The sequence below is a fragment of the Alligator mississippiensis genome, chromosome 12, assembly GCF_030867095.1.
Source record: "Alligator mississippiensis isolate rAllMis1 chromosome 12, rAllMis1, whole genome shotgun sequence".
NCBI classification, from domain to species: Eukaryota; Metazoa; Chordata; order Crocodylia; family Alligatoridae; genus Alligator; species Alligator mississippiensis.
The window spans coordinates 59,618,678-59,642,691 of record NC_081835.1 but is presented as its reverse complement, the minus strand read 5'-3'; the positions used below and the strand labels follow the sequence as shown (position 1 = coordinate 59,642,691).

At 52.9% G+C, this 24,014-nt stretch overlaps 2 protein-coding genes across 2 annotated transcripts in view; one reads left to right on the top strand and one right to left on the bottom strand.

Annotated features, from left to right (window-relative positions):
• Positions 1-18,429, bottom strand: part of PLPP7 (phospholipid phosphatase 7 (inactive)) — a 37,616-nt gene extending 19,187 nt beyond the window's left edge. The window contains exon 1 of the mRNA XM_059715624.1: positions 18,218-18,429. The gene's annotated coding sequence lies outside the window, so the exon portion shown is untranslated. The remainder of the gene's footprint in view (positions 1-18,217) is intronic.
• FAM78A (family with sequence similarity 78 member A) lies at positions 2,926-13,120 on the top strand. Its single transcript, XM_006259993.4, has 2 exons — positions 2,926-4,046; positions 11,807-13,120. The coding sequence occupies exons 1-2, from the start codon at positions 3,724-3,726 to the stop codon at positions 12,336-12,338; spliced, it is 855 nt and encodes a 284-aa protein (XP_006260055.1). The 5' UTR covers positions 2,926-3,723; the 3' UTR covers positions 12,339-13,120.
• Positions 18,430-24,014: the final 5,585 nt, after the last annotated feature.

Sequence of the window (24,014 nt, the reverse complement as noted above, 5' to 3'; positions counted from 1 at the left end):
TTGTGTCAAAATCTAATCGCTCGGGGAAGCCAGGCTGATTTTATTGGAGCTTGGCTTTGGAAGGGAACTTGGGGAGGGGAAAATTAAAAAGTCTGACAAGGTCACAGAGTCAGTCTCTGGCCTTTGCAGAATGGGATTTCATTTCGAGAAGCCTTTTGGTTTCAATTTTAATGACTTTGTCTGACACTGGTAATGACACGACCACCCGAGAGAGTCTGCGCTGAAAGGAGATATTTGGATTGACCCAAAATATGTTTAAATGTGGCCTTAATGGGGGTCTTTGGATATTTTCCCTTTTCAGTCCCATTCTGAACAAAGCCAGGTGTCAAAATCTCAAAGCCTATTGCAAAATGGAGCTCCCCTCCCTCTCCCCTCCCTCTGCCTAGCTGATTCTGGTGGAACGTGCTAGGGGGATTTTCCTTTACCCCTTTTGAGTCTCGCTTGCAGATGCCACCTCTGGTAGTGTCCTGCCCAGGAACCTTGGCACGGTGCTGAATCAGTAGGAAACTGCCTCCCAGCAGCCTCCAGCGCCTGATCTCTACCCTGCATCCCACCAGACTTGACAAGGGGCCTTGGGTACAATGGTGCTTGCACAAGGAAGCCTGTGTCTGCGCCTCTGGCTGGTAACAGCAGCTGAGAGAAAAGGCAGGAAGGAAGCAACTCTTTCCTGCTCTATCTGGGCTTGGGCTCTGCTCCTCACACCCCCGTGATTATTTCTCCTTGGGTTCATGATTACTCAGCAGCTCTCCAGCCTCTCTGCCATCCGCCTGCCTGACGCTGAGGGGTAGGAAAATCCACCCAGTGGCTCTTAGGCCTTATCAACCCCTTCCAATGACTCAAAGTTTTTTTCAGATTGGATTTCCCAGTGCCTCTCTGTCCCCTGGCACGTCTCTTAGACATGAGACTCAGCAGCAGAGATACTTTTCACCTACTCTGTGCAGTGTCGAGCCTCCACGTCCAAGCCATAGCACATTATACAGAGCACGTGAATGAGATGCACTCACTGATACAGACATTATGCTGGGGTGAGGCCTGGAGCAAGTGTCTTCACTGCTCTGTGCCTCAGTTTCCCCATCTGTAGTGGATCTAGTGGTACAGCAATCTTTCACAAAGCACCACAAGAGCCAAGGCCGAAAAGCACTGCATGAGAGCTGGGTGTTGAGAGTGAGTGAGCAGCACCCGCTCACGCACACCCTGGGTTATCTCAGCCCCCAGCAGCTCTGGCTGAAAACTGGAGCAAAGGCCTTGCTCAGCCACTGGGGCTATTTGGGAAAAAAAATCTTGCCCCAAGCAACTATTCTGTCAGGCCAGGCCTCTAGTCTGGTACCACGTAAACCAGTACAGCCTGTTCCACGGTCAGGTTATCTGCAACTAAACCGGTGCCCCCACCTGGGCTTGCCCGTGTGAGCAGGGTGCATGGACTACAAACCAACCCTGTCAATGGGCAGATGGGCTCCCTGCGAGTCAGCAGCCACCCATACCAGGAGAAGAAGATGGGCACTGCCAGGTCAGTTTGCCCAAACGATCCCCAATGATGCAAAGCAATTCAACTAACCTCATCAGAGCAGAGGAGAGTTGTTGCAGCATTGAAGGTGCTCCAATGGTCGTAGTGGCCTCGGGACAAACCTAGGTGAGCAGTGGGAACACTGGCAACGCTGGCAGTAAAACAAGGGGGGAAGCCGAATTGGCAACCTTCCCTCAACCCACTGCTGCCTCAACAGCCACTTCCAATTCCCGGCCGGGCCAACTCATGCTCCTTCTTGGAGACGTTCCCTCTTGCTGCTGCCACACTCAGGCCAGGGCTGATGGCGGAAGCAGGGGCGAGCTCCCCACTACACCCCAAAGGGAAACGTGTGGACCTGAAACAGCCCTGATGGGGTTTATATTTTTCCTTATACATATCTATCCATCTATCTATCTATCTATCTATCTATCTATCTAGCAGCAACTACCTACACTGCAACAACTATCTAGATAGATAGATAGATCGATCTATATATTTATATATTTCCTTATATTTTTCATTCCAGGAAGAGCACACACCAACCGCACACGCTCCCTCAGCCTGACGAATGGTATTTACCCCCCACAAGCTTGCTAAGAAGAATTTTCCCAATCTAATAAAGAATATCAGATCTACAAGAAAATGTTACAAGAAATAAGGGCCACAAGCTAGCAGACAGCAGATTTAGATTGGACATTAGGAAGAACTTCTTTGCAGTTCGAGTGGCCAAGGTCTGGAACGGGCTCCCAAGGGAGGTGGTGCTCTCCCCTACCCTGGGGGTCTTCAAGAGGAGGTTAGATGAGCATCTAGCTGGGGTCATCTAGACCCAGCACTCTTTCCTGCCTATGCAGGGGGTCGGACTTGATGATCTATTGAGGTGCCTTCCGACCCTAGCATCTACGAATCTATGATACCCAAAGAACCCCATCTGCCCACATTTTTCCATAAGTTGATCCCTATCCCCGGCTCCTTTTCCGAAGCGAATCTTGCCCCGCTTCGAGGCGACCGGCACCCACCCGGACGGGCCGAAGAGCATCACCCAAAACGGGAAAGCCGCATCCCGCGCCAAGGGCGCAGCCCTGAACAGAGGTCACCACAACCTGGACATGGGAATTGGGCATCAGAAACCGACTTCAGCTGCAAGCTTTTTCCGGCCAGAAAAAAAAAAACCCCCCACCAAAAAACCCCACCAAACTACAGGGCCCAGCATGCCTAGAGGCGCGGAGGAAATGCCCTCCTGCCAGGAGGTCTCGCTCCAGCAGCTGCAGCTGAGCGAGGGCTGCGAGCAGGGGGACCTGCCCCAGCCCCAGCCCCAGCCGCGGGGCGCTGCCGAGCTGCGGCTGCCGCAGAGCCGGGAGCGGGCGCGGGAGCGGGCGCGGGCGCGGGGCTGCAGCTCGGCGCGCAGGCGGAGCCGGGGACGCTGCGGGAGCCTCCCACGCCGGCAGTGTCGGAGCCGGCAGGCAGCCCCGCGCCCGGCGCACCGATGCGGGGCGCGGAGCGGGCGATGCCCCGCGGCTGAGCGCCCCGGAGCCGCGAGCAGGCTGCGGCGGCGCGGGGATGCTGCGGCGGCGCTGACGGCCCCGCCGGGGCTCGGGGCGCCGCAGCCGGGCAAACTTGGGCGCAACTTGCGGGCACCGGCCCCGCCGGCCGCAGAGCTGGAGCCGGCCGCCTGGCGCTGCCCAGCCGGGGCTGGCAGCCCGCGAGCCGCGCGCCTCGCCCCTGGGGCCGGACCCCCGCCGCCGCCGCGGCTGGTCGGGTGCCAAGGGAAGTGCCCGAGCCAGGAAGTGAGCGCCCATCTGCACCGAGGCCGGGGCTGGAGAGGGGCTCATCACTTGTGGAGATGGCTGGAGCGCCGGCCTGCTGCTCTGTCCTCCCGAGAAGAAAGGGGGCAAAAGCCGAGTCCGGCGGGGCCCGCTGAGTGACAGAGCGCGGCTGAGAAAAAGGACTAAATATATCCTCTAAAAAAAGAGCACGGCTATTTAGTCAACTCAAGACTTCCCCCCCCACCGCCCCTGCATCCAAAGACCGGAGGAGAGGAGCACGTTGTTTCATGTGTCATTTGCAAAGCAGAATTGGAAGGACACCCTTTTGCTTCACGAAAGCCAGCCCTGGGGCGACCGGTGTTAACATCGACGCCTTTTCTATCCTATGGATATCAGCGTTGAGATTCTGCCCTGGGAAGAAGAGATCTGTACTTGATCCAGCACCATATCATTTCAATGCCTCATCTTGCCCAGGATTGCCGGAGCATCCTAGGGATTGTATACACGTTGTATGCCATGGGCTGTATTCAGAGCATTAGCTGCAAATCCAAAGTTTTCCGGGAAAGCATTGCGGTGATCGAAGTCAAAGCCTCCATCGACCCCGTCCCCACCAACATCGACGAGTCGTCCAGCGTGGTTCTGCGGTACCGGACGCCCCACTTCCGAGCCTCTGCCCAGGTGCTGATACCTCCTATCCCCAAGAAAGAGACCTGGATTGTAGGCTGGATTCAGGCGTGCAGCCACATGGAGTTTTACAATCATTATGGAGAGCAGGGCATGTAAGTATTTCCAGTGACAGAGAGAGAGCGTGCATGCGAGTGGGGGGTGAGGAGAGAGTGGTGGGGAGGAGACCGCGTTTAACCCATGCAGGATTAGTTTTGGCACTTCTGAAATGAAAACAGCACTTGCTCCCTTTAGAGAGAGAGAAAGAGAAGGACCTGCCACCGAAGGCAGCAGGCGTTGTGCTGCTGCCTGCAGTGGGAACGAAGGCAGGCCCTGGCATCGGGCTGGCGAGCCAGGCAAAGCCATGCCAAGCTGATCAAGGCAACACAGGGCATCCAGCCCCACGGCAACTCCTGACATCAGGAGTTCTCCCTGCCAGCAAGGGCCTAGCCCGCTACCTCCCCTGGTCTGTGCTCACTTTCCATACTTTAATGGGAGGGGGGGCATGCTTTCTTTTAAAGGATGCAAGGGGGTTTGCTTTTTGACAAATCGGCACGCCAGCGAATGCAGACACTTGTAGCATTCGGCTGTGGGAAGCCGGGTGCATTGCTGCTGCTGCTGCAGTGTGCTGTCAGCAGGAAGGAGGGCTCGGCGTTACTCCGGCAGCGAATGCGATCTAGCGTGATGTGCTGGATCCTGCTGGCTTTGCCTTGCTGCAGTGGCCTGCTTGCAGGGTCGAGAGCAGCAGGATCCGGCCCCCTAGCCATTCCTGGGAGGGAGCGGGGGGGATTTAACCTTTCTGTAACCTTGGGCTGAGGTTAAACACTGACATCCTCCCCTCTTGTGCTCCCTCTAAGAGCAGGAAATGAGACGTGCTGGAGAGGGAGGGCAGAGGGGAAGAAACAGGTCACCCCCATGCCATGATGTCGGTGGACAGAGAGCTCACCCGAAACAAAAAGTCCCATTCAAATGCCACCACCTGGCGGGAAGGGGCATTTTTGCACCCCTCCCCTGAGCGTTCCAGGCCTAAGCTCAGCAGTAGACTGAGGCTCCAGCATCTGATCACATAGCTCGCTCAGGTGACGCGTGGCTCGTGGCGCCCGATCGTGACTAGTAGCAGCCTCGTGGGGCAGCGGAAGTCTTTCCGCCCAAGAGCCGGCTGCTTTGCAAGGTGGCGTTAGGCTTCAGAGCAGCAGATGGGCTGGGGGCTGGACACACCGGTGCTGCCCGGGCCCCGGGTGAGGGGATGAAAAGGTCACGTTGGAGCAAGACTGGCTTGCTCGTTGCCCAGCTGTGGGCAAGGAACGCAGGCCAGTGGCAAGAGGGGGGGTGGGGAGGAAGATGGAAACGTAGCATAGAGCTAGGGAGTAAATAAATGCCGTGACTTTTACAGAGCCTTCCTGCTAGGTCTGAGCGTCCTTCTGCTACACTCAGCCTCCCAGTAACCTCCCCCCAGCCCCTTCTAGCAAGCTGCACACAGCCTTTGCTCACACAGGTGCCACAACTTGACATCTCAGATAGCATGAGCACGTATCTGCAGGCCTATGCCATGGGGCAGGCAAATGCCAAGGAGCTAGCACAAGTGACAGACTGTTCCCATCTCCTGCCTTTTTTCCTCACTCGGCTCCTCACTTGCAGCAGAAAGTGCCTCGGGAGTGAAAACTTTAGCACCTCTCAGCTGAGCCACAGCCAGAGCCAGAGCAGGGCGGGGGAGGAGGGGGAATGGATACGACGGATTCATTTTCAGAGCACCCAGAATGGGCGCAGAGCCGGTTTGGTCAGGATGCGTGCTGTCGCACGGGGTTTTGCCTGGGCAGAGACAGCAGAGGAGGGCCCAGCAGCAAGAGAACAAGGAGAGGGAGATACTCAAGAGCCTTAGGTGCTCAGGGGCGCCCAACTTCCTTAGGCTAAGCGTGAAAAATCCCAAAAGCAGGAAAACCCACCGGTGCACGCACGTGCCATTGGGTACTCGCTCAGGAAAGCAGAGGAGACCGGGCGGAAGAGTTCTGCTCCCAATTCCCCCGTCAACTCACCGCGCGAGCTTGGGCAAGTCACGCAGCTGCCCCATGCCTCAGTTTCCCCCTTCCTGTGAAAGCACTTGGAGAGCTAGAGGAACAGTTCTCCATAAGAGCCGAGGGTTATCATCAGAGCCACCTGGATTAAGCTTGGGGCACTTCTGAGGAACAATGCGCTGTCAATCAGGACGCCACGTCTATTTAGCGATGCAATGGATATTCAGAAGTCCTCAAGAGTCTGTCTGGTGGGGTCAGCCACAGTTAACTGATTCTTTTTTAAAACCATTGAAACACAATTTGCAAATCAGTTCTCTCTATTCCTCAGGGGATTAAAAAAGACATCTTCTAATACATTAGCCTATTATGTCATGCATTAAATACATTAGATTATTAGACTGGGAGAGCTTTTTTGGGAGTACAAACCCCTATATACAGAGAGGGAGGTGGCACAGACATCTGACTGAGAGACAGGCCAGATCCTTGGGTGGGGTAAATTAACATCTTTCCATTGACTGCTATGGAGTTGCATTGATTTACACCAACTGACTCTCTGGCTTGAGTAATTCTTCCTGCTGGAGAGGGACAGCAGGAATAAGCTGTTGCAACAGACCATTAAAACAGGTTGCGATAACGCGGCATTAAAAAAAAAAGAAAAAAGTGGCCATCAGCTGGAGCAGGCGACTTCCCCCAGGCCCTGAGGGATTTCTGCTTTTAAACTGCTTTGCTGTTCTGAAATGGTTTGTTACATCCAAGCTGCCTGTTGTGCCGAGGCCAGAAACTCGGGAGCAGATGGATCCCTACATACTGTTAGGAATAGATGGACGCGAGATGCATAGGGAATTGCTCCAAACACACACACACACACACAAAGGGACAACCCCCCAGTTGCTGGGGGGTAGGGTTACATGCCAATTTTTTAAAGGTTTTACCCCCACCCCTTACAAAAAAAAAATGATTTGGAAAAAATTTAAAGACACAAAGCTGCTTTTGCTTTGGCGTCTCCCTGCAGAACCAGAACCAGGAACCGAAGAAAAAGCCACAGTGCACGAGACCTGGGAGGCAGAACGGCTGCTGGCCCCGTCCTGTGACACCTTTGTGGGTAGGACTCCTGCTGGTTAAGGCAGGGCCCAATTCAGGTATCATTTCTCCCTGTGCCTGGTCCTTCATCCCTCAGATGCCCCCACTGACTGCAGTGAAGAGAAATACTACTCAACAGTAGGGATCAGGAACAGGCTGTGGAAGTCTGGCCTGTGCAAAGCGTGGGGTTTAGTTGGCATGTGGGCTCCTTAGGATGGGGACAGTCTCTGTGCTGTTTGAACAGTGATGGGACCATTCCTCTAGAGATGGACAATGCACTAACAGTGTCCCACTCTCCCCATGGCAAAGTGCAAGAAGCATTGCAGATGGCAATAAAGCAGAGAGCGTAAACTAAATTAGGCTTCTCAGATCCTCGGTTAGGAACCGGGAGAAGTTTTCTCTCCGAGACCCACTGATGAAAAGCTCTGCATAAGAGCTAGGCATTACTGCAATGTCTCTTTAGGGTGCAGGACATCTTTCTTTCAAAAGATTGCATCTTCCAGGTCCTACAGCAGGAATACGATGCAGCTCATCTCTACTAAGAACCTCATTATTAGGGAGAATAAATGCCCAAGACCCCAGGAGGAGAAACATGTTTGGAAACCAATCTGCTGGAGAAACAGCACCATTTTCATTGGGAGTCAAGCCAACAGTGGCTTCCTTACACATTCATGATGGTTTCCTCCAAACCGTAAGAGTGGGCACAGTGCTGCTGCCCTTCCATGAAGTCTTCTCCAAACCTCTCCCTCCTGCACGTCTTGCTCCTTTACCAGGAGCCTGGATGGAATTGCTTTGAGACTCAAGTGGACAAGAGGTTCATGGTCAAGGTCAGTTGAAATGGAAGATGTTTGGGATATGGAGTGTAAATCCATAGAAATCCCAATCACAATTATGCCCCTTTGCCAGTGGGGAATGCAGCCTTGGTCTGCCTCATTCACCCTGCAGATCTCACTAGCTGGAGATCTTGGTCAGGACCAGTCCTATGGGAAGCCTAGGCTGGCTTTATACGGCTCCCAAACTGGATGCCTTTGGTGCTGACAGCAGTCAGATTCACAGGCCTGTCTGAAAGGTTAGCTTCAAGTGCACATGCCATCCTGCTGGCTGGAAAAGGCTGCAGCCTGCATCGCTTGGATTTGCTGCCACTGCACTTGATATACTACTCTGACAGCTTCCTGCTGAGTTTGGGGGTGGCCATCCAGGGGAACCAGGACAAGCTGGGGTCTGGGTCCTCTTGCTAGGGAACAGGAGGAAAAGCCTGAAAGGGAAATGTGGAAGACCAGAGCCCAGATTAGGAAGGTGTGAGGGGCTGCCAGCCTGGACATCGTTGCCACAGGAGATGCAGTTGCAAAGCCCTCTCCTAGCAGCAGAGGGATCCGGGGAGCAACAGCCGCCCTGGGCTACCCCACGGGTGGGTTCTGGGGGACCAAGCAAAGCAGAAACACATGCATGTTAGTGCTTCGGGCCATACCATAGGGTCTGTACTGTGCTGAATCCCTGCATTCAGGTGGGCTCAGGTTCCTTGTATGCAGCTTCCCTGGGGAGGATTTGCAAGGCGGTTTCTGAGCCTTCCCTGGAGAAGGGCTTTAGCATAGGGTAATGGCAGTGGGGCATCCTGCCTGGGGAGCTGCTTCGTTTAAGACGGACAAAGCGACAGGCGGGAGCGGGACGTGGCATCTGTCACCTCTGCTAGCTAGTTTCCTTTTGACTCAGTACAGGGTTCTGGGAAGGGCCTAGGTTTCCTTGTCACTAAACCCTGTGACCAGGTGTGACGTGTATGACTGTGGAGGGCTGGCCAGGCATGAGGAACAAGGCATCTTTCAGTGGGGGTTGCAGTCATTTCCTTTCCACCAGTCTGTCTCTCCTGCTCTGCAGCATCCAGTTCAGTGTCCTGCTCTGCAGCACTGCCCTGCCATGCCTCAGTTTCCCTGCAGAGCTCTGCTGATTCATCTCTTCCCTGCCCAGTGTGCTGACTCAGGCCCTGCACAGCCCTGTTGAGCAACTCCATCCTGGTAGGACCACTCCTCACAAGATGCTGCAATGATTTAGTAAATCAGGACTTGTAGTAGAGATGGTATCTTTTATTACACCAAGAAGGCTTTTGCAAAAAAAATTTCTTTAATTGCAAGCTTTTGGGCACAAACACCCTTCATCAGGCATCAGGTCATTTGCATCCTCACAGATCCTCGCAGGAGGTGAGAGACTTCATACCAGCTATGAACTGGCTGCCCGGAGGAGTTTTCCATCTATTGACTCCTCTGTGAAATCCTATGAGAGATGAACTTGCATTTCTACCCAGGAGAACTTTTACAATCTTTTCTCCAATGCCTGATGAAGAGTGTTTGTGCCTGAAAGCTTGCAATTAAAAAATTTTTTTTGCAAAAATCTTGTTGGTCTAATAAAAGATATCATCTCTACTATGAGCCCTGATTGCCTTTTCCTCTAGACCGGGGCGGGCAATTATTTTGGGCGGAGGGCCACTTACTGAGTTTTGGCAAGCCATCGAGGGCTGCATGACAAGCAGCCAGGGGCAGATAAATATTAATTTTCTACATTTTTTAGGGGCCCCGCGGGCCAGATGGAATGGCCTGGCAGGCCGCATCCAGCCCCCGGGCCACATTTTGCTCACCCCTGCTCTAGACTAATATGGCTACAACCTGGATACCTGCCGCAATGATTTAGTGGATTTGAGATGCGTGCAAATTATCCATCCGGCATCAGTAGGTATCCCCCCCACCCCAGTCAAGCACCATTTCCATGGCAGCATCAGCTTGACTGTTCCTGCACGCTGTGGCCAGGGTAGACCGAGGCAGCTTTGCATTGGGTTCACAGCTCCCACAGTAGATCGCATCCCAGCCCTGTGGTGACACAGCCGCTGGCTCAGTGCAGTGAGCATGTCCATCACGGATAGGACCCCCCCCCGGAGACCATCATGCCTCAGCCCCCGGCCTCAGCCAGGCTGAGCATCGGCAGTTATCTGAATGGAAAGTAATCCTAAACCATCTGCTGAAGGGCAGGAAAGGGTGTCCATATGCCATTTCAGAGATGAGGCCAAGCAGCAAGGACTAAAACTGCTGCTGTCTAGTGTGACCTCTGATTCATCTCTCCTTGGAGGGCTGAGTTCATTCAAAATCCCCAGAGCTTTTCTCTCCTCTCAGCCCTGGTGCAGGAGCGTGGGGGCGAAGGAGAGAAATAACTCCTGGCTGCTCTCTGCTTGAGATAATACAATATGAATCGATCTCTCCTGTGGACGAGGGGGTTATGTCTGGAGGCTGTTCAGGGGCTTCCCTTCTCATGGCCTCAGGGAAAAATCCTCTCCCAGGGAAAGGACTCCCTCTGCCTGCTGCCTCTAGGCTCGGGAGGAGAAGACCTGCAGATGCCGCGGCATTTTTGCCAACGAGCTTGCAGCCTGGAAAGGGAAGCTGTGAGCAAATCCAGCCAGTCCTGAGGCTCCGCAGACATCCAAAATCATTTAGGCCTTCATCTTTAGAAGCAATGTGCAGTTTTTAAGTACCCAACTGGGACATTGTCTGATTTCCAAAATTAGCACCCAGTGGAGCATGCTGCATGGCGGAGCCACTTGTGAAGGCCCTGATGGTCAAGATTGGTCTCCTCAATTAATACTTAATTGGGTTTACTTTTGTTGCACTTGCCATTCTGCAAGCCCCCCACAAATTTTACTTCTCTCTCTCTCTCCTGACCAGCAGCCACCCAGTACAAAGCCTGCTGCAGCCCTGGGAGGGTGGGTGGGATGTTAGCCAAGGAAACCAGGAGAAGCTTATAATATAATAGAGAAAATCCTGTAAGGTATCAAAGTAAAAAAAAAAAATCTAATGCAAAATAATGAAAGAACCTGTGCAGGTCTGTGCACACACTAAGTCACCCTCAGTCCAGTCAAGGAAGGGAACTTGCATTATCTTATTTGTTCACGTACCACATTCATGTGTCCCACCCCACAAAAAATAGCTATCGAAAATTGGGATGCATGTCTTAAATGATGGATCTGATTCTGAACAATTTAGTTAAAAGCAAAATTACCCTCCCCCTCCAGGTTGCCTTCTTGCCCAAAATGAGGTGCTTATTTTATCTCGGGAGGCGGTACGGTATGTGCGTAAATACATTATTCCTAATTTAAGGAGGTGGGTGGGGGAGGACTGAGATAAGGAGAGGGTTGATGACTTGCCCAGTCAGTGTCAGAGCATGGCTTAGAAAGTTGACTCCCTGCTGCCTAGGCTTCTCAGATTTAACCCAAGGTTTGTTTTAACAGTGCAAGGTAGGGCATGTGCCAAGTGACAGGGAACACACAGACGGTTTTATATCAGCAAGCGTGCAGCGTACAAATCCACATTGGCCTCGTTGGCCCCATTTTGATACAAGTGACTCTACAACCCACGTCAGACTCAAAGCCCTGTTGGAGCTTGCGGTCCAACAAAGCAGATGCATTTAAACTTTGGGAAACATGGCGGTTCATTGAATGCCCTGTTCATTGAATGTTTGCCTCCTCTTCCCCAACACTTGCCACTTAGAGAGGTCTTGAAAACTCACAGTGCCCTGTAGAAACCGTTGTTACCACACTGTCTCCATTAAAATGCTCACCCCAACTTGTAGCAGCTGAATTCGGAGGAAAGGGGCATGTTGTATGCGACAACATACGGTATAGGCAGAAGATGCAGGGACCTGCAGTTAGAGCTGCCCTGCCCCTGAGCCAGCCCTTAAAAATCCAGCCCTGTGAATGCACTAATTAATTAATTCATTAGTTATCCACAATTCTTTGTTGGCTCTGACAGGTCGAGCTGGGAGCTCCCGGACCTGCAGGATGGCAAGATCCAGGCAATAAGCGACTCAGACGGTGTGAACTACCCCTGGTACGGAAACACCACAGAGACCTGTACCATTGTGGGTCCGACAAGGAAGGAGTCCAAGTTCAACATCAGCATGAATGACAACTTCTACCCGAGCGTCACATGGGCCGTGCCCGTGAGCGAGAGCAATGTGACAAAACTCACGAGCATCTACCGGGATCAGAGCTTCACCACCTGGCTGGTGGCCATGAACACGACCACCAACGAGACGGTCATCCTGCAGACGATCAAGTGGCGCATGAAGCTGGGCATCGAGGTGAATCCCAGCAGACCCCTGGGGCAGCGTGCCAAGCTGCAGGAGCCCTCTGCTCAAGAGCAGCCCCAGGTCCTTAGCAGGAATGAGCCAATACCACCCAGTGCCCTTGTCAAACCCAATGCCAATGATGCTCAGGTACTCATGTGGAGGCCAAAGGACGGACCGCCACTGGTGGTGATACCTCCAAAACATCGGTCCTAGCAGCCTGGCATCGTGGCACCAGAAGGGAGAACCGAACCACTTCTATTTTAAAAGTGTACGCATATAACCTAAGCAAAACCAAGATGCACTTTGTATTCATTCAACAGAAATGCAACCATTCTACCTTCTCCCATTGGGACGGATCTCACTGTGCTAAAGCTAGAGAGGAGACCCTTGCTGAGGGTCTGTCTCGTCACTGGATTCCTAAAGGAAGAAACCAACTGGACTTTATTTCCAGGCCCGTAGCTTTCTTTTCTTCCCTCTTTTCATTACCATTTGAACTTCAGTGTCATTAGCTCACCCAGATTGTCCAGAACAAAGGAAGATTTTTATTTTAGTTCATTTGGTGGAAAGAGCTTTTTTTCCCCCCCCCCCCACCACTCTTTTGTGGAGAATGAAGCAGGCTCCTGGAGCAAAAAGCTGACTATTTATTTATGAGGAGGATTATTTTTTAAAGTGATAAAAGGTTCCGAGTTGCAAACCCAAGTCATGCGGCCTTATGTAGACTTTGCTTTGCATTGCCAAACTTTTGCCTTAAAGCTATGTTTGAAAGAAAAACAACAAAACAGACAAACCACAAAAAAAAATCCCCACCAACCCCAGCAGGCAGAATCCCTTTTCTACAGAATTTCAGGGAGGGGCAGGGAGACACGCTGGAACAAGGGATAGATGGTCCATAGGTCAAAGGGAGAGGGGGAAAGGGTACGATCATGGCAGACACATGATTCAGATGAAAACCTTCCTGATTTTATGTATGGATCAAGGAAGCCTGGAAATAAACCCTGCTCAAAAGCCATTGTTTTCCTCCAGTAGCAGAAAGGGAGCTTATGTTTTGCACGGAGTTGCAATGCAAGTACCAAAGCGTGTATAGACATGGCTTTGGGCGCGAGGTGCTGGGTTTCTCCCTACTTGGTAGAAAGTTAGTCCAGGTCTTATACTGCTTATGCCGTCCAGTCAGCCCCTCTCAGCGTTAGAATAGGGAGCAATCGAACGGGTGGGGACAACGGGAGACGGGACACTCGACGGGGAAGGCAGGCAAACTGGGTTGTTCGGCCTGGTCTGCCCTGAGCGGATGAAAACGTTGGGCTCCCTCGTGAGCCCGCCGGCTGCCTCTTTCATGGCAGAGCAGCGGAGGGATCACACACATGCTGCAAGGGATGCGGGCTCCCTTTCTGCCATCATTTACTCCTGGCAAAAGGGCAGTAAGAGGAGCAGAGGTGGAAGGATCCTTCTGAAGTCATTGGAGCTGCACGGCTATAAACAAGGGCGGATTTTACCTAGCATCTATCTGGCACTGTCCATAATTCAGGAAGAGCCTTATCCCCCAAAACAAAAAATAAATTCAGAAAACACCTGTCCTAGCTGCACTGAAAGGAGTCACCTCTGACCGTCACTTCAGACCTCAGCTAGGCTCAGAGACAACCAGCCTCCAGAATGGGCTCAGGATCAGCATCCCCGTCAGGTTAGGAATGGGATACAAGATGGTGCTGAGGCTGTCTGGTTAGGGTGGGAGCACCCACGTGCCAGGAGACTGCACGCAAGAAGGTGCCGAAAATGCGAGCGTTGGAGGGGAGGATGTGAAAGGAAGGATGCTCTGCTTAAAGCAGACGTCTGGGCCTTAAATTGTGGGGGTGGGAGGGTGGGGGTGTTTAGACAGCTGCAGAGATAATCACAGCGACATCTCAAAAAGGAGAAGGCCTCCAAAGAGCGTTTGAAGGGAAAGGGGTACGAGATGGAGGCAAGTTCACAAGCAGGGAAAACCGTAGGGTGGCTGTAGCATGGTCCAGAGGACAGGGAGCAGGAGACCTGCTTTCTGGCTCCAGCTCTTACAGTGTGGAGCCGGGCAAGGCGCTTCCCCTCTCCTCTGCCCCTATTCAGAAGGTAACAACTCTTCCTCTCATTTGTGGATGGCCTGGACAGCCAGGGATGAGGGGCACAGCCGTGCCGTACACCTGCCGGGTCCCTGCTCAGCTGGGTCTTCCCATTCCTCCATTCCTGAACTGACATTTCCCTTCCAGCTTCGCTGCTCCCATTCTCCATGCATGATCCTTAGAGCTGAACAGCAGAGCCCTGCGCAGCCTGCCAGGTTGCTCCCTGCTTTGCACTCAGACAACTAACTTGGGCAACATGCTTGGGACACCCCTTCCTCCCTCCGCACCTGGAGTCCAAAACCTCCAACGGCTGCTTCCGAGACTGAGCCTCACACTTGAAAACGGCACAGGGAAGCCTTCGCCAGCACAGAGGGACCCTTTGCTCCTAGTAGTCAAGGGGGTGCTGGCCATTCCCCTGGGGAAATGCTCCTTTGAGGCACAGAGCTGGTCCTTAGAAGCCATTTGCAGATGATATGGGTGGATCTATATGGGTGGATCTGGCCCAGAGGCCAAGGAAGGCTCAGATCTAGGCTCTAGGTCTATGGAGAGTGATGATGAACCAATCCCACGGGACAGTCCTAGTTTTCAACAGTAACCATCTCTCCCATGAAGCTCTCATTTCTTATGCCCAGTTGGCTCCTACTTATAGCTTAGTCTATACAGACCCCTAAGCCCAGACTGCAGCTGCTCCCATGCCACAGGGGTGGCAGACAACGTGCAGCTAGATATCAGGGAACATTTCACACCTATCCCTGCGGGGGCCTAGCTGCCGACAGCCACGCAGCACAGATCAGGCCTGCTTCGAAGAGCCCCCAGTTGGGTGGTAGCGGTGGGCTGCTCTGGCATTTATTCTGAGCCTGTCTTGGAGGCGCTAAATGTTGGCCGATGCCTCTGGCATCAGTATGGATTGCAGGTTTTCAGCGCTTCTATAAACAAGTCAGACCCAATTGTCTTAATGAGCTGTCTAAGCAACAACTTCTCCCTACTCAGCACAAGTCACATTCGGAGGGGGGGTGGGGGAGCCCAGTCTCATTTCGTAACACTGGATGTGGTCTCCGGGTGCATCAAATCAGCCTCATTCCTCACTCCCACAGCCCATCCCCAGCTCACAGGATTGGAGGCACCCATGTCATTTGATGGGGACCTCTTTGCTAAATCCCCCCGTTGCACTGAGGAGATCTGGCTGAGCAGTAAATACAAGCATCAGATTTTGCATCAGGGTCCGGGCTGCTATAACCTTCCCCAACCACTCCCTCCATCCCCTTCCCTTCTTGGAAACGTGCCCCCCTCCTCCCTTGGCGTTGCTGAGCTCTGGGGTAGAGCCGGGACGCGGCCTTGTGAAGGCTTCGTGCTTTGTGATTAAGAGCGGTGGTTTTCTAAGGCTGCTTCATTACGGAAAGTGCTGAGGACAGATTGATCGAACACAAAGGGGACGGCGGCTGGAAATGACAAGTGCTATAGACACCACTATTTGTATGGCTGGTTAATAACTAAATAGTGGTATAATTAGAGTGGGGATTAATAGCATTTAGCAACCCAGCTGGGACTCAAGTGCCTGGGGATCCAGGTTGTTATCGTCGACAGAGGTGAACGTGCTCCCTCTCCATTATGCCACTCTGCAGGCAAGCCACGTCTGGGAAGGTGCGAGGGAGGCACCGGCTGCCTGTTGCTGGCTACGTGGTTTCACGTGCTCCTGGGTTCAAAGCTAGCACACGAGCGCAGCGGGGCTGGCGGTCTCATGCCCCGACTTGTCACGTGTGGGCAACTTACCTCCCTCAGCCACCACGCAGGCTGACGTCCCGTGCTATAAGTGGTCTCTGCTGCAGGTCAGGAGGGCGCTGCCTCGGCCAGATGATGGCCTTCACAATAACCTTCCTTCTCCAACGCGCCCAAGGGAGGCAGGGCTTCACGCGGGCGAGTGAACGAGTGTCTTGTGTGATCAGCGAAACCCTGACTCCTAGCTTCCCACCACCATTCAATGCACCAACCAGCATGGCTAGAGGGATGGGCAGCCCAACAAAGCCTCCAAAGCCACTAAGCAACAATGGGGAAGGACGGAGAGAAAAGTCGGAGTGCTCCTGGGGGCAGGGGAGTTACCCGAGACCCTGCGCTGGTCGTCTTTTAGCAACTCAGCCGCAGCAATAAGAACTGTCCTCGGTTTTGCAGAGACACTGTGAAAACCAACCCAAGAAGTACCAAGTCTGGATATGTACCGAGCGGTGGAAACACAAACCCTGCTTTTATAACGGAGAGAAATAAAGCAGAGTTTTCAAACAGGTTTGCCTGGAGTGGGCTGGATTTCTTTTATGGCCTACCAGCGAGAGGGGGGTTTGTCTTGGGGCTCCCAGCCTCTCCACAAGCGGTGCGCCCCGCTTACAGCCTACGCGCTGTTCGCGTCTGTGTTTCCAGCCCTCGACAAAGCGCCAGACACATTGTGGGGAGCGGCTGCTCCAACAAAAATATATAGGTCAGCTTCCCGCTTTCTGCTACGGATTATCAGGCCGATCTGTGCCTTGCAACAGAAGAGCTGCCAGGCTCATCTAGTCGGGAGACGGGGAGACACCAGCTGAGCTTCCCCACGATCTGGTTTTCTGACACGGTTTCCTGATTGGGCAAAAGGCTTGCCAGACTTTCTGCCCATAAATACTGCACCGTGACGTGAGAGACTCAGCTTACTCAGCTGCCAGTCCCTCCCTTGTGCTCCTTAAACCATCTCATTTGGAGAACAACCCCAGGGCTTTGAAGGGCATCACATAAAACCATAGGAGTAACATTCAGCTGCTTCTTCCTGCCCCGTCTCTCCGATTTCTCCCCTTCGGACATGCTTCACGTTGCTTGCGAAGAAGAAAGTCAGCGTCCAAAGACATGTCAAGGAGGGGGCTGGGGAATAGGCCAACCCTGCCTCCCGGGGCACAGAGTTATGAGTGGGGCTCTTGGTGGCACCTCCATGGGTGCAGATGCTTCCTTTCAGCACCCTGCTTGCTGTGCAGGGGCCTCTCCCCACCCTCCCTGCCTAACTGGCTTTGCCCACCGGAAACACGCTTTCTCCTCCAGTTTTCGCTTCTTCTATCTCCAAAGTGCCTCTGCCTCACCAAAAATGTCAGGGCAGGTATCCCAGATTTGGGTAGGGGAGAGGAGGAAGGGGAGGAAAAGAGATAGCAGTCCATTTCTAGCTGTTTGGGGCTACATGCACTCGTGCTGCTCAAAGTCTCTGGGCACTTACCGCCTGCCTAGAAGAGTCCAGGTGTTTCCCTGGACGGATCAGAGAGAAGCAGAAGCCACTGGGGAACCCACTGCTGATCCCTTAAGCCCCGTTCTCCATCCCCCAACCCCACTCTCTCTTTGCTGAGGATGGAAAGCCTAATTTTAAGGCACCTGGAGCTCCTCAAGAGCCAGCCACCATCCATGGACGACTACTGTGACTAGGAGGGACATGCCAATGGCTGGGCCAGAGCTTGTCTTGCTGCTGGGCTAGATGAAAATGCAGGCCAACAAGGCCAGTCTGGCCCGCGACCTCAGAGAAGCAAAGGCTTTGAGGAGGACCCGTTTGTGCCAAGCCGGTGGGCCCCCTTTCAACAACTGATGCAAAGATCAGCAGCTCCCGCAAGGGCACCTCTGCAGATGCCGGAGGAGTGAATCAGTCCCACCCAGGTCAGAATCCCACTGTCACCCTGATCTTTGAACATCTCATGAATTCCCGCTGAGGTCACTGCCTAAAAACAACCATGCTACCAGAGAGGCTCTTACGTCCCATCATGTGGCCAGGCACACTGATGGAGAAAGGGGAACCTCAACTGCCCACAACCAAGAGCCTGTAGACAAAACAGGATCCGCTACAGACTTTCTGCTTGGCGCCTCCCGTCGCAGTGACAGACACTACCCCTCTCCCCAACCCATATGGCGAGCGTGGAAGCAGGGAGCTTTGCTTCAGATCCACAGAGGTTTTTGTGTCTCTGGCTCATCGTTGCACAGCCTGGTTATTCAGTGGAGAGAGACGCATCACGTTACCTTACTGTTCAGTTCCTTGCAAAAATGGTCCACGGGCCCGTTTTTGGGGGATTTCCATCTGCCGTCATAGAGTAAGCGTTGCTGCTTATCATCCTGCAGAGGTTGCTCCGATTCCCTGCGGTTCTTCAAGTCTAAAGCAAATGGCCTTCAGTGAAACCCAGACACAGGGTGTGAAATGCAGAAGCATCGCTTTGTTTCTCCTTTTTTAAAGGCAGCCTGCTCCAGATGTTCAGTGTTCTGCGCACAGAGCGAGAACACAGCTGCATGAACAGCTCAGACCCAAGTTTCCACAGCAAGCCCATGTCACACCGCTTGCAACTTGCCCGCCAAAGCTGGCACAGAGCTTGATCTCGAGCCGTTGCACTTCCAGCAACCATGAAAACCCACTAGGCCTTGCGATGATAACACGAAGTTTCATAGTGCTTAGGGTCGGAAGGGACCTAAACAGGTCATCAGGTCTGACCCCCTGCCCCAGGCAGGAATGAGTGCTGGGGTCATAACACCCCAGGCAAATATCTATCCAGCCTCCTCCTGAAAACCCCTAAGGTAGCAGAGAGCACCACCTCCCTTAGGAGTCCCCAACCCGCTCATGTTCACCAAGGAGGCAGGTTTGAATTCCAGGTAATTCATGCCCAGGGAGTAACTTGTTAACATCCCTGCTCCTCTCAATAGCCAGAGCAATGAGGGGTTTAACTCCAGTGTTTGACTTGGGGAGGTTTTCTTAGGCTTGTTTGAATGCAACCCCTTTGGCAGGTCCAAGCCCTTGAAGGGTAGTGGGCAGAACCCCAGATGCCCAGTGCGGACATACTACCACTGCCCACTTACCTGCCCCTGTGGCAGGGTCAGTCTCTTTTGCTGGACTGCAAGCCCCGGAGAGACAGACACAGAGACAGAGAGCTCTGGCTGGAATTTCCTTCCCAGAAGTAAGTGCCTGCTGTCCATGGTGGGGTGAAAGGAAGGTCTGTGCAGCACCTGTAGCATCACCACTCCAGCTCCAGGAAGGACCTCTGGCTGCAAGGCAAAGGCAGAGATTTAAGACCTCACAGCACTGCCAACGTGCCCCAGGCTCCACTCCAGGGAGGCAATATGTATCCTGCCCCCGAACTCTCCGTTACAGGGGGAAGGGGCTGGAGGCCAGCAGAGCTCTCAAGTGGCCCAATGCAAGCACGGGAGGGCCCAGCAGTGACAGGAGAGGCCCTTCTATACCTGGGGGGATTGCAAAACCCATGAGCAGCCCTCCCCGCTTCTCCGGACTCACAGGAGCTGGGGCACCGGTGGGGCATAGTTCAGAAGGGGACTTTCTCCCCACGTCCTGGCAGGGCTTGGGGTTTGCCCCAGGGTGACACTACCATGCTCCTCCAGGCGCTCTTCGCCTCCCTGCTCCTCAAGAGGCATCAGCTCCTGTCCCCCACTCCCAGAGGAGCAGACTTACCACAGCTTCTCGAGTCCCCTGTCCAGGACCCTGTGATTTACTGCAATTAAAACGGAGAGAAACCTGGCTCTGAGGTGGGGGGAGGAAACGCCTCTCCCAGCTTGGGGGAGCTGGCGAGTCTGCGGCTGCCCCTTTCCTGCTCCTACCGCAGGGCTCTGCGTAGAGCCGAGCGGCTGCAATCCCAGGGAGACTGCATGGAGGTTCCTGCTAATGACCGTGCCCATTTCCTCTTCTGCCCCTGGCTCCCACCACCCTACGCAGAAGCTCGCATCCCACCGGAAGCAACATCCGCCTGAAACCAAACCTTGCCACATCTCGGGGAGGCGAAGGGAGCCCTTGCAATGCTCAATCGCAGCTGCTTATAATAGTCTGAGCTGCTGCACCCTCCCATGCACCACTTGATGCTTATCTAGCCAGGAGAGCGCCCCAAGCTCACATGGGATTGCACATATTGCTGGGGATAAGGAACAGGGCAGGATGTGCGAGGACTGGGGTGGGGGAAGGACCTGAATAAAAAACCGCATCAAGAAAACACACCGGACACAGCCTGACGAACAAAACCCTGGGCCTTTCAACAACAGCTTTGCCATTCAACAGCCAGGAACAGACTAGCTGGAAGGGACATCGTTTGCCTCCATGCCTCCAGCACTGCAGGCCCTGATTTGAGGACACAGGTGAAGGCCCCCGGCCCTTGCTGCTATGAGGAGCTGAAAACCCCAGGGCCCGTTTATGAAGGAGCTCCCAGCCACGCGTCTGAGAGCAAGGGAAGACTGAGGGAGCTGAATATCATCCAGGGATTTTGCTAAAGCCGCATAGTTGAATCAGCCGGTTGCCTGGCACAAGTGCAGCAACCCACCCAGTGAACTCATCTTCTGTGCGCTGGGCTCGATGCTGTCAAGGCCCTTGGGAGCGGGGAGGTGGGGGCAGCAGCTCTCTGCCTCCCAGGAGTTGTGCTAAGAGGCGGCATGGTGCCAAAATCTCAGGCTCCAGCTCTCCAGAAACAGATAGCGCAGTAGGAGAGCTGTCAGAGGAGGAGGAAGATGAGCAGCGCCAGCGTATTAGCACAGGGCTAAGGGAGGCTTCCACTTCTCTCACCGCCCCCCCACCCACCACTTTGGAGGAGTTCAGCCTGGAAATCTTTTCTCTATTTACTCTGAGGTTTGACAACAATGCTGGGAATCTCTGGTCAAGGTCCCTTGTCTGGACCGGACTCTATTTATAACCGGGGGAGGCGAACACAACAGCAGGCAATTGGAGCAATAATGTCACACCTTCTCCCAGCCCTCGCTGGCAGACGCCAGCTAGAACCGGCTCCTGCTGAGCTCGCAACCGCCAAGGCACTGGGCAAAGCAGAGACTGAAAAGCCACTTGCCCCCGGAGGCCTGTCATCTAGTTCGCCCTCCTGTGAAATCCTAATCCCAGCCAGGTAGTACAGCTCAGCTCCTCCTCGTGCCAACAGCCACGGGGCAATATTTCCCCCTTCCTCCTGTATCTGGTTCAGTTCAATGTCCCTTTGATGCCACCATGAAGAAATGCCGCCCAGGGGGCTCCAAACCCAGGCAGGGAACCAGTCCACACACTATGGGACACAGCCTGCGAGGGGGAGATGAACCTCTCCTACGGGGGACATTTGTTTTTGCAGCCTTGCGATTCAGCAAGACCACTTAGGACGTGCCGCACCAGGACGTTTTTTTTGCACCCTATGATACCAGGAATGCCAAGTCTCCTTTTTGCTCTGGCTGGATACCCTCTTCAAGGATGGCAACAGGAAGAGCATTTCAGTCCAGCGTCTGAGACAGGGCAGTTGTTTTCCATAAGTAACGCAGCCGGTCGCAGGTGGCATCACACTATCCAAATACCATCAGTGGACTGATTTTCCAATGCCATGCAATGCACAACGTAGTGGAAGGGAAAAAACCCTGGATTATCTAGTATTAGAGGGAAGCAAAAGGAAAAAACAAACCTCCACACCTTTGACAAACTCCACAACTGCATGTCCCCCTTGCAAGGCACCTGTGGAGCGAGACTTGCCCCCCTGAGATTAATGGCTGTTTAAGGGTTAGCCCACCTCAGGCAGGTCAATCGGTGAAGGTCAGGATTCAGGCCCACTTCTCAGTGAGGACTCCAAACAAGAGACAACCGTGCCAGCAGCTTTGCTCTCGGATGTCTGTAGTGGACATCCATCCACTAAAAGCTGGACGTGGGCCATCCACTTCCAGGCTGGTCACCTCAAAGCTGTCCGAGGACAACTGTTGGCAACTACCGAGCTGGCTTGGATGTGAAGAACTGAGCTGCTAGCAAAAGGCTCCACACATACTGCTGCCCAACCTGAAATACCTCATAGAAATACAGGTTTTTGCATGCTAACACCCGATATATTATGTGGCCTCCCACAGCCTTCTCGTGTTACTCAGCTTCCTTTACACGTAATTTAGAGGCCCATTTCTACTAGACTACTAAGACGGCAGGGCTGATCCAGTTGGGCTGCTGAGATGCCGGTGCTCTGGCAGCAACTAAAGCAATTCTTATACCCTTTAACGTCCAGAGGGAGAAGTTAAACAGGGACTGAACAGCAACTGCTCCCATCATCCCAAAAAAGAAATCTGTAATGGCTTAACATGCCACTCTGCTCTATAGCAAGTGGTTTGTTAACTATCTGGGGGAGCACAGCTGATATGGCCTTGCTAGGTGTCACATGCCACAGCAACGGCAGATTAATGCTAAGAATTTAAGGTCAACAGCTTGGGCCAACAGCTATTTATAAAAAAGGAAACTACAGGGCAGTGGCAGCACTTCCAGGCCTGGTGAGATTGGGTACATTTAAGAGGAATGTACAAGGACACCATGTCTTCAGCAGCACCCTCCCCTGCCCCAAGTTCCCTAACCAGTTGGTTGACTTGGCAGCAAGTTTTTTATAGCTGGATCCAGTCTTGATCCCAGTGCCTTGATGTCAGGTGAATCCCAGCTACTGTCCCTACTACTGAAAGGAGTAAGAAATGGTGCTGTCAAATAGCACTGGGCAGCTTGCTTGGGTCATGCAGACCCCAGCAGGGATGTAGCAGCTGGAACTTTGCAAAAGCCTTCCCACATCCCAGACAGCTCCTTGTACACAGCACATGCCTTGCATTTCTATCATCTGCCTTTTAAGCAGAACTTACCTAGTATCAACTCCTAGCTGTCGCAGGAGAGAGAAGTGAGGGTCACCTTCCATAGCTGGAATGGGGGTAGGATCAACTGCTAGGACCTTCAGGACCACTTGAGTTACGAACGTGGGAACGCAGGGAGTTCTCCTGGCTGACAGCAGAGGACACAGCCTCAACTATGGTCTTGTAAATGGGATGCATTAAACTGAATGACTGTCAAGCCGATATCTATGCACAGGTCCAACCAACAACTCTGCTCCCAGTTGTCCCAGCCAAAGGACCATTTCTTATCACACTGTTGTACTTTTTGTTTCATTTTAATAGAGTTTAAAAGTCTCTGTATGAAATATCTTTACATGTCTTATTCTGAAGCATCCAATGAGGATCGATATGTTCTATTAACAGCAACACAACTGCACACACCACATCCAGTTATCAAGCTGGTACTCCAAGATGCATCTTTCATGGCACAAGGAAAATCCATTACGTCATTTGAAGATTTTGTGGCAGTCAGATGCATTATTAGAGAGAAAGTGTTCTTTAGGATGCCTTCGAGGCACGCTTTAAAAACATTTGCTAAATATGTTCAACAGTAAACACAAAGCAGGTCTCATAAATGTGACTGACTGGAACCAAACGCTTCAGGGAAAAAAGAACCATGTCATGAACGTTAGTGAAAATGTAGCCGACAGTACGATCCAATGCTCCGAGCCAGGAGTTGAAAAGCGCTAACGTGCCTGGATGGAGGTCAGACTTTTAATACAAAGGGCCAAAAGATTTCTGTATAGACTCAACCGCGTTCTCCCTAGTCTTAGAGTGAGCTTTACTAAAATACAGAGAGGAGAGGTGCCCTACTGCTTTGTTGCATGTTGCTGCTACGGGGTTGCACTATCCTCGTTTCTTTTCTGTAAGAACTTCCTACTTCTCTGCTGTCCTGCGCAAGACCAATGACAGCCCTTCAGTGGGGTGACTGTTTCCTCTGCATTTACAATTAACGGGCCCCAAAACCAAGCCCCGTCCTCAATCGGTGACTCCCGGACTTCAATAGCAGATGCACTGATTTTCATCCAAATTGAATCTGGCCAGTCTGTCTTCTCTCTCATACAGGCATGGAAAAGAGACAGTCTTTAACAGCAGCTCTGCTCAGGCTGAGAACGATATAGTGCAAGCTTGGCTTTACTGAATATGTGCTGGAAAGACTCCCCCACACAAACCAAAGGGA

What these genes read in the sequence shown, in the direction of transcription:
- FAM78A (XM_006259993.4), top strand. Translation starts at nt 3,724, where the DNA reads ATGCCTCATCTTGCCCAGGATTGCCGGAGCATCCTAGGGATTGTATAC. An exon ending in CATTATGGAGAGCAGGGCAT is followed by an intron (nt 4,047 to 11,806) that starts GTAAGTATTTCC and finishes TGGCTCTGACAG; the next exon opens with GTCGAGCTGGGAGCTCCCGG.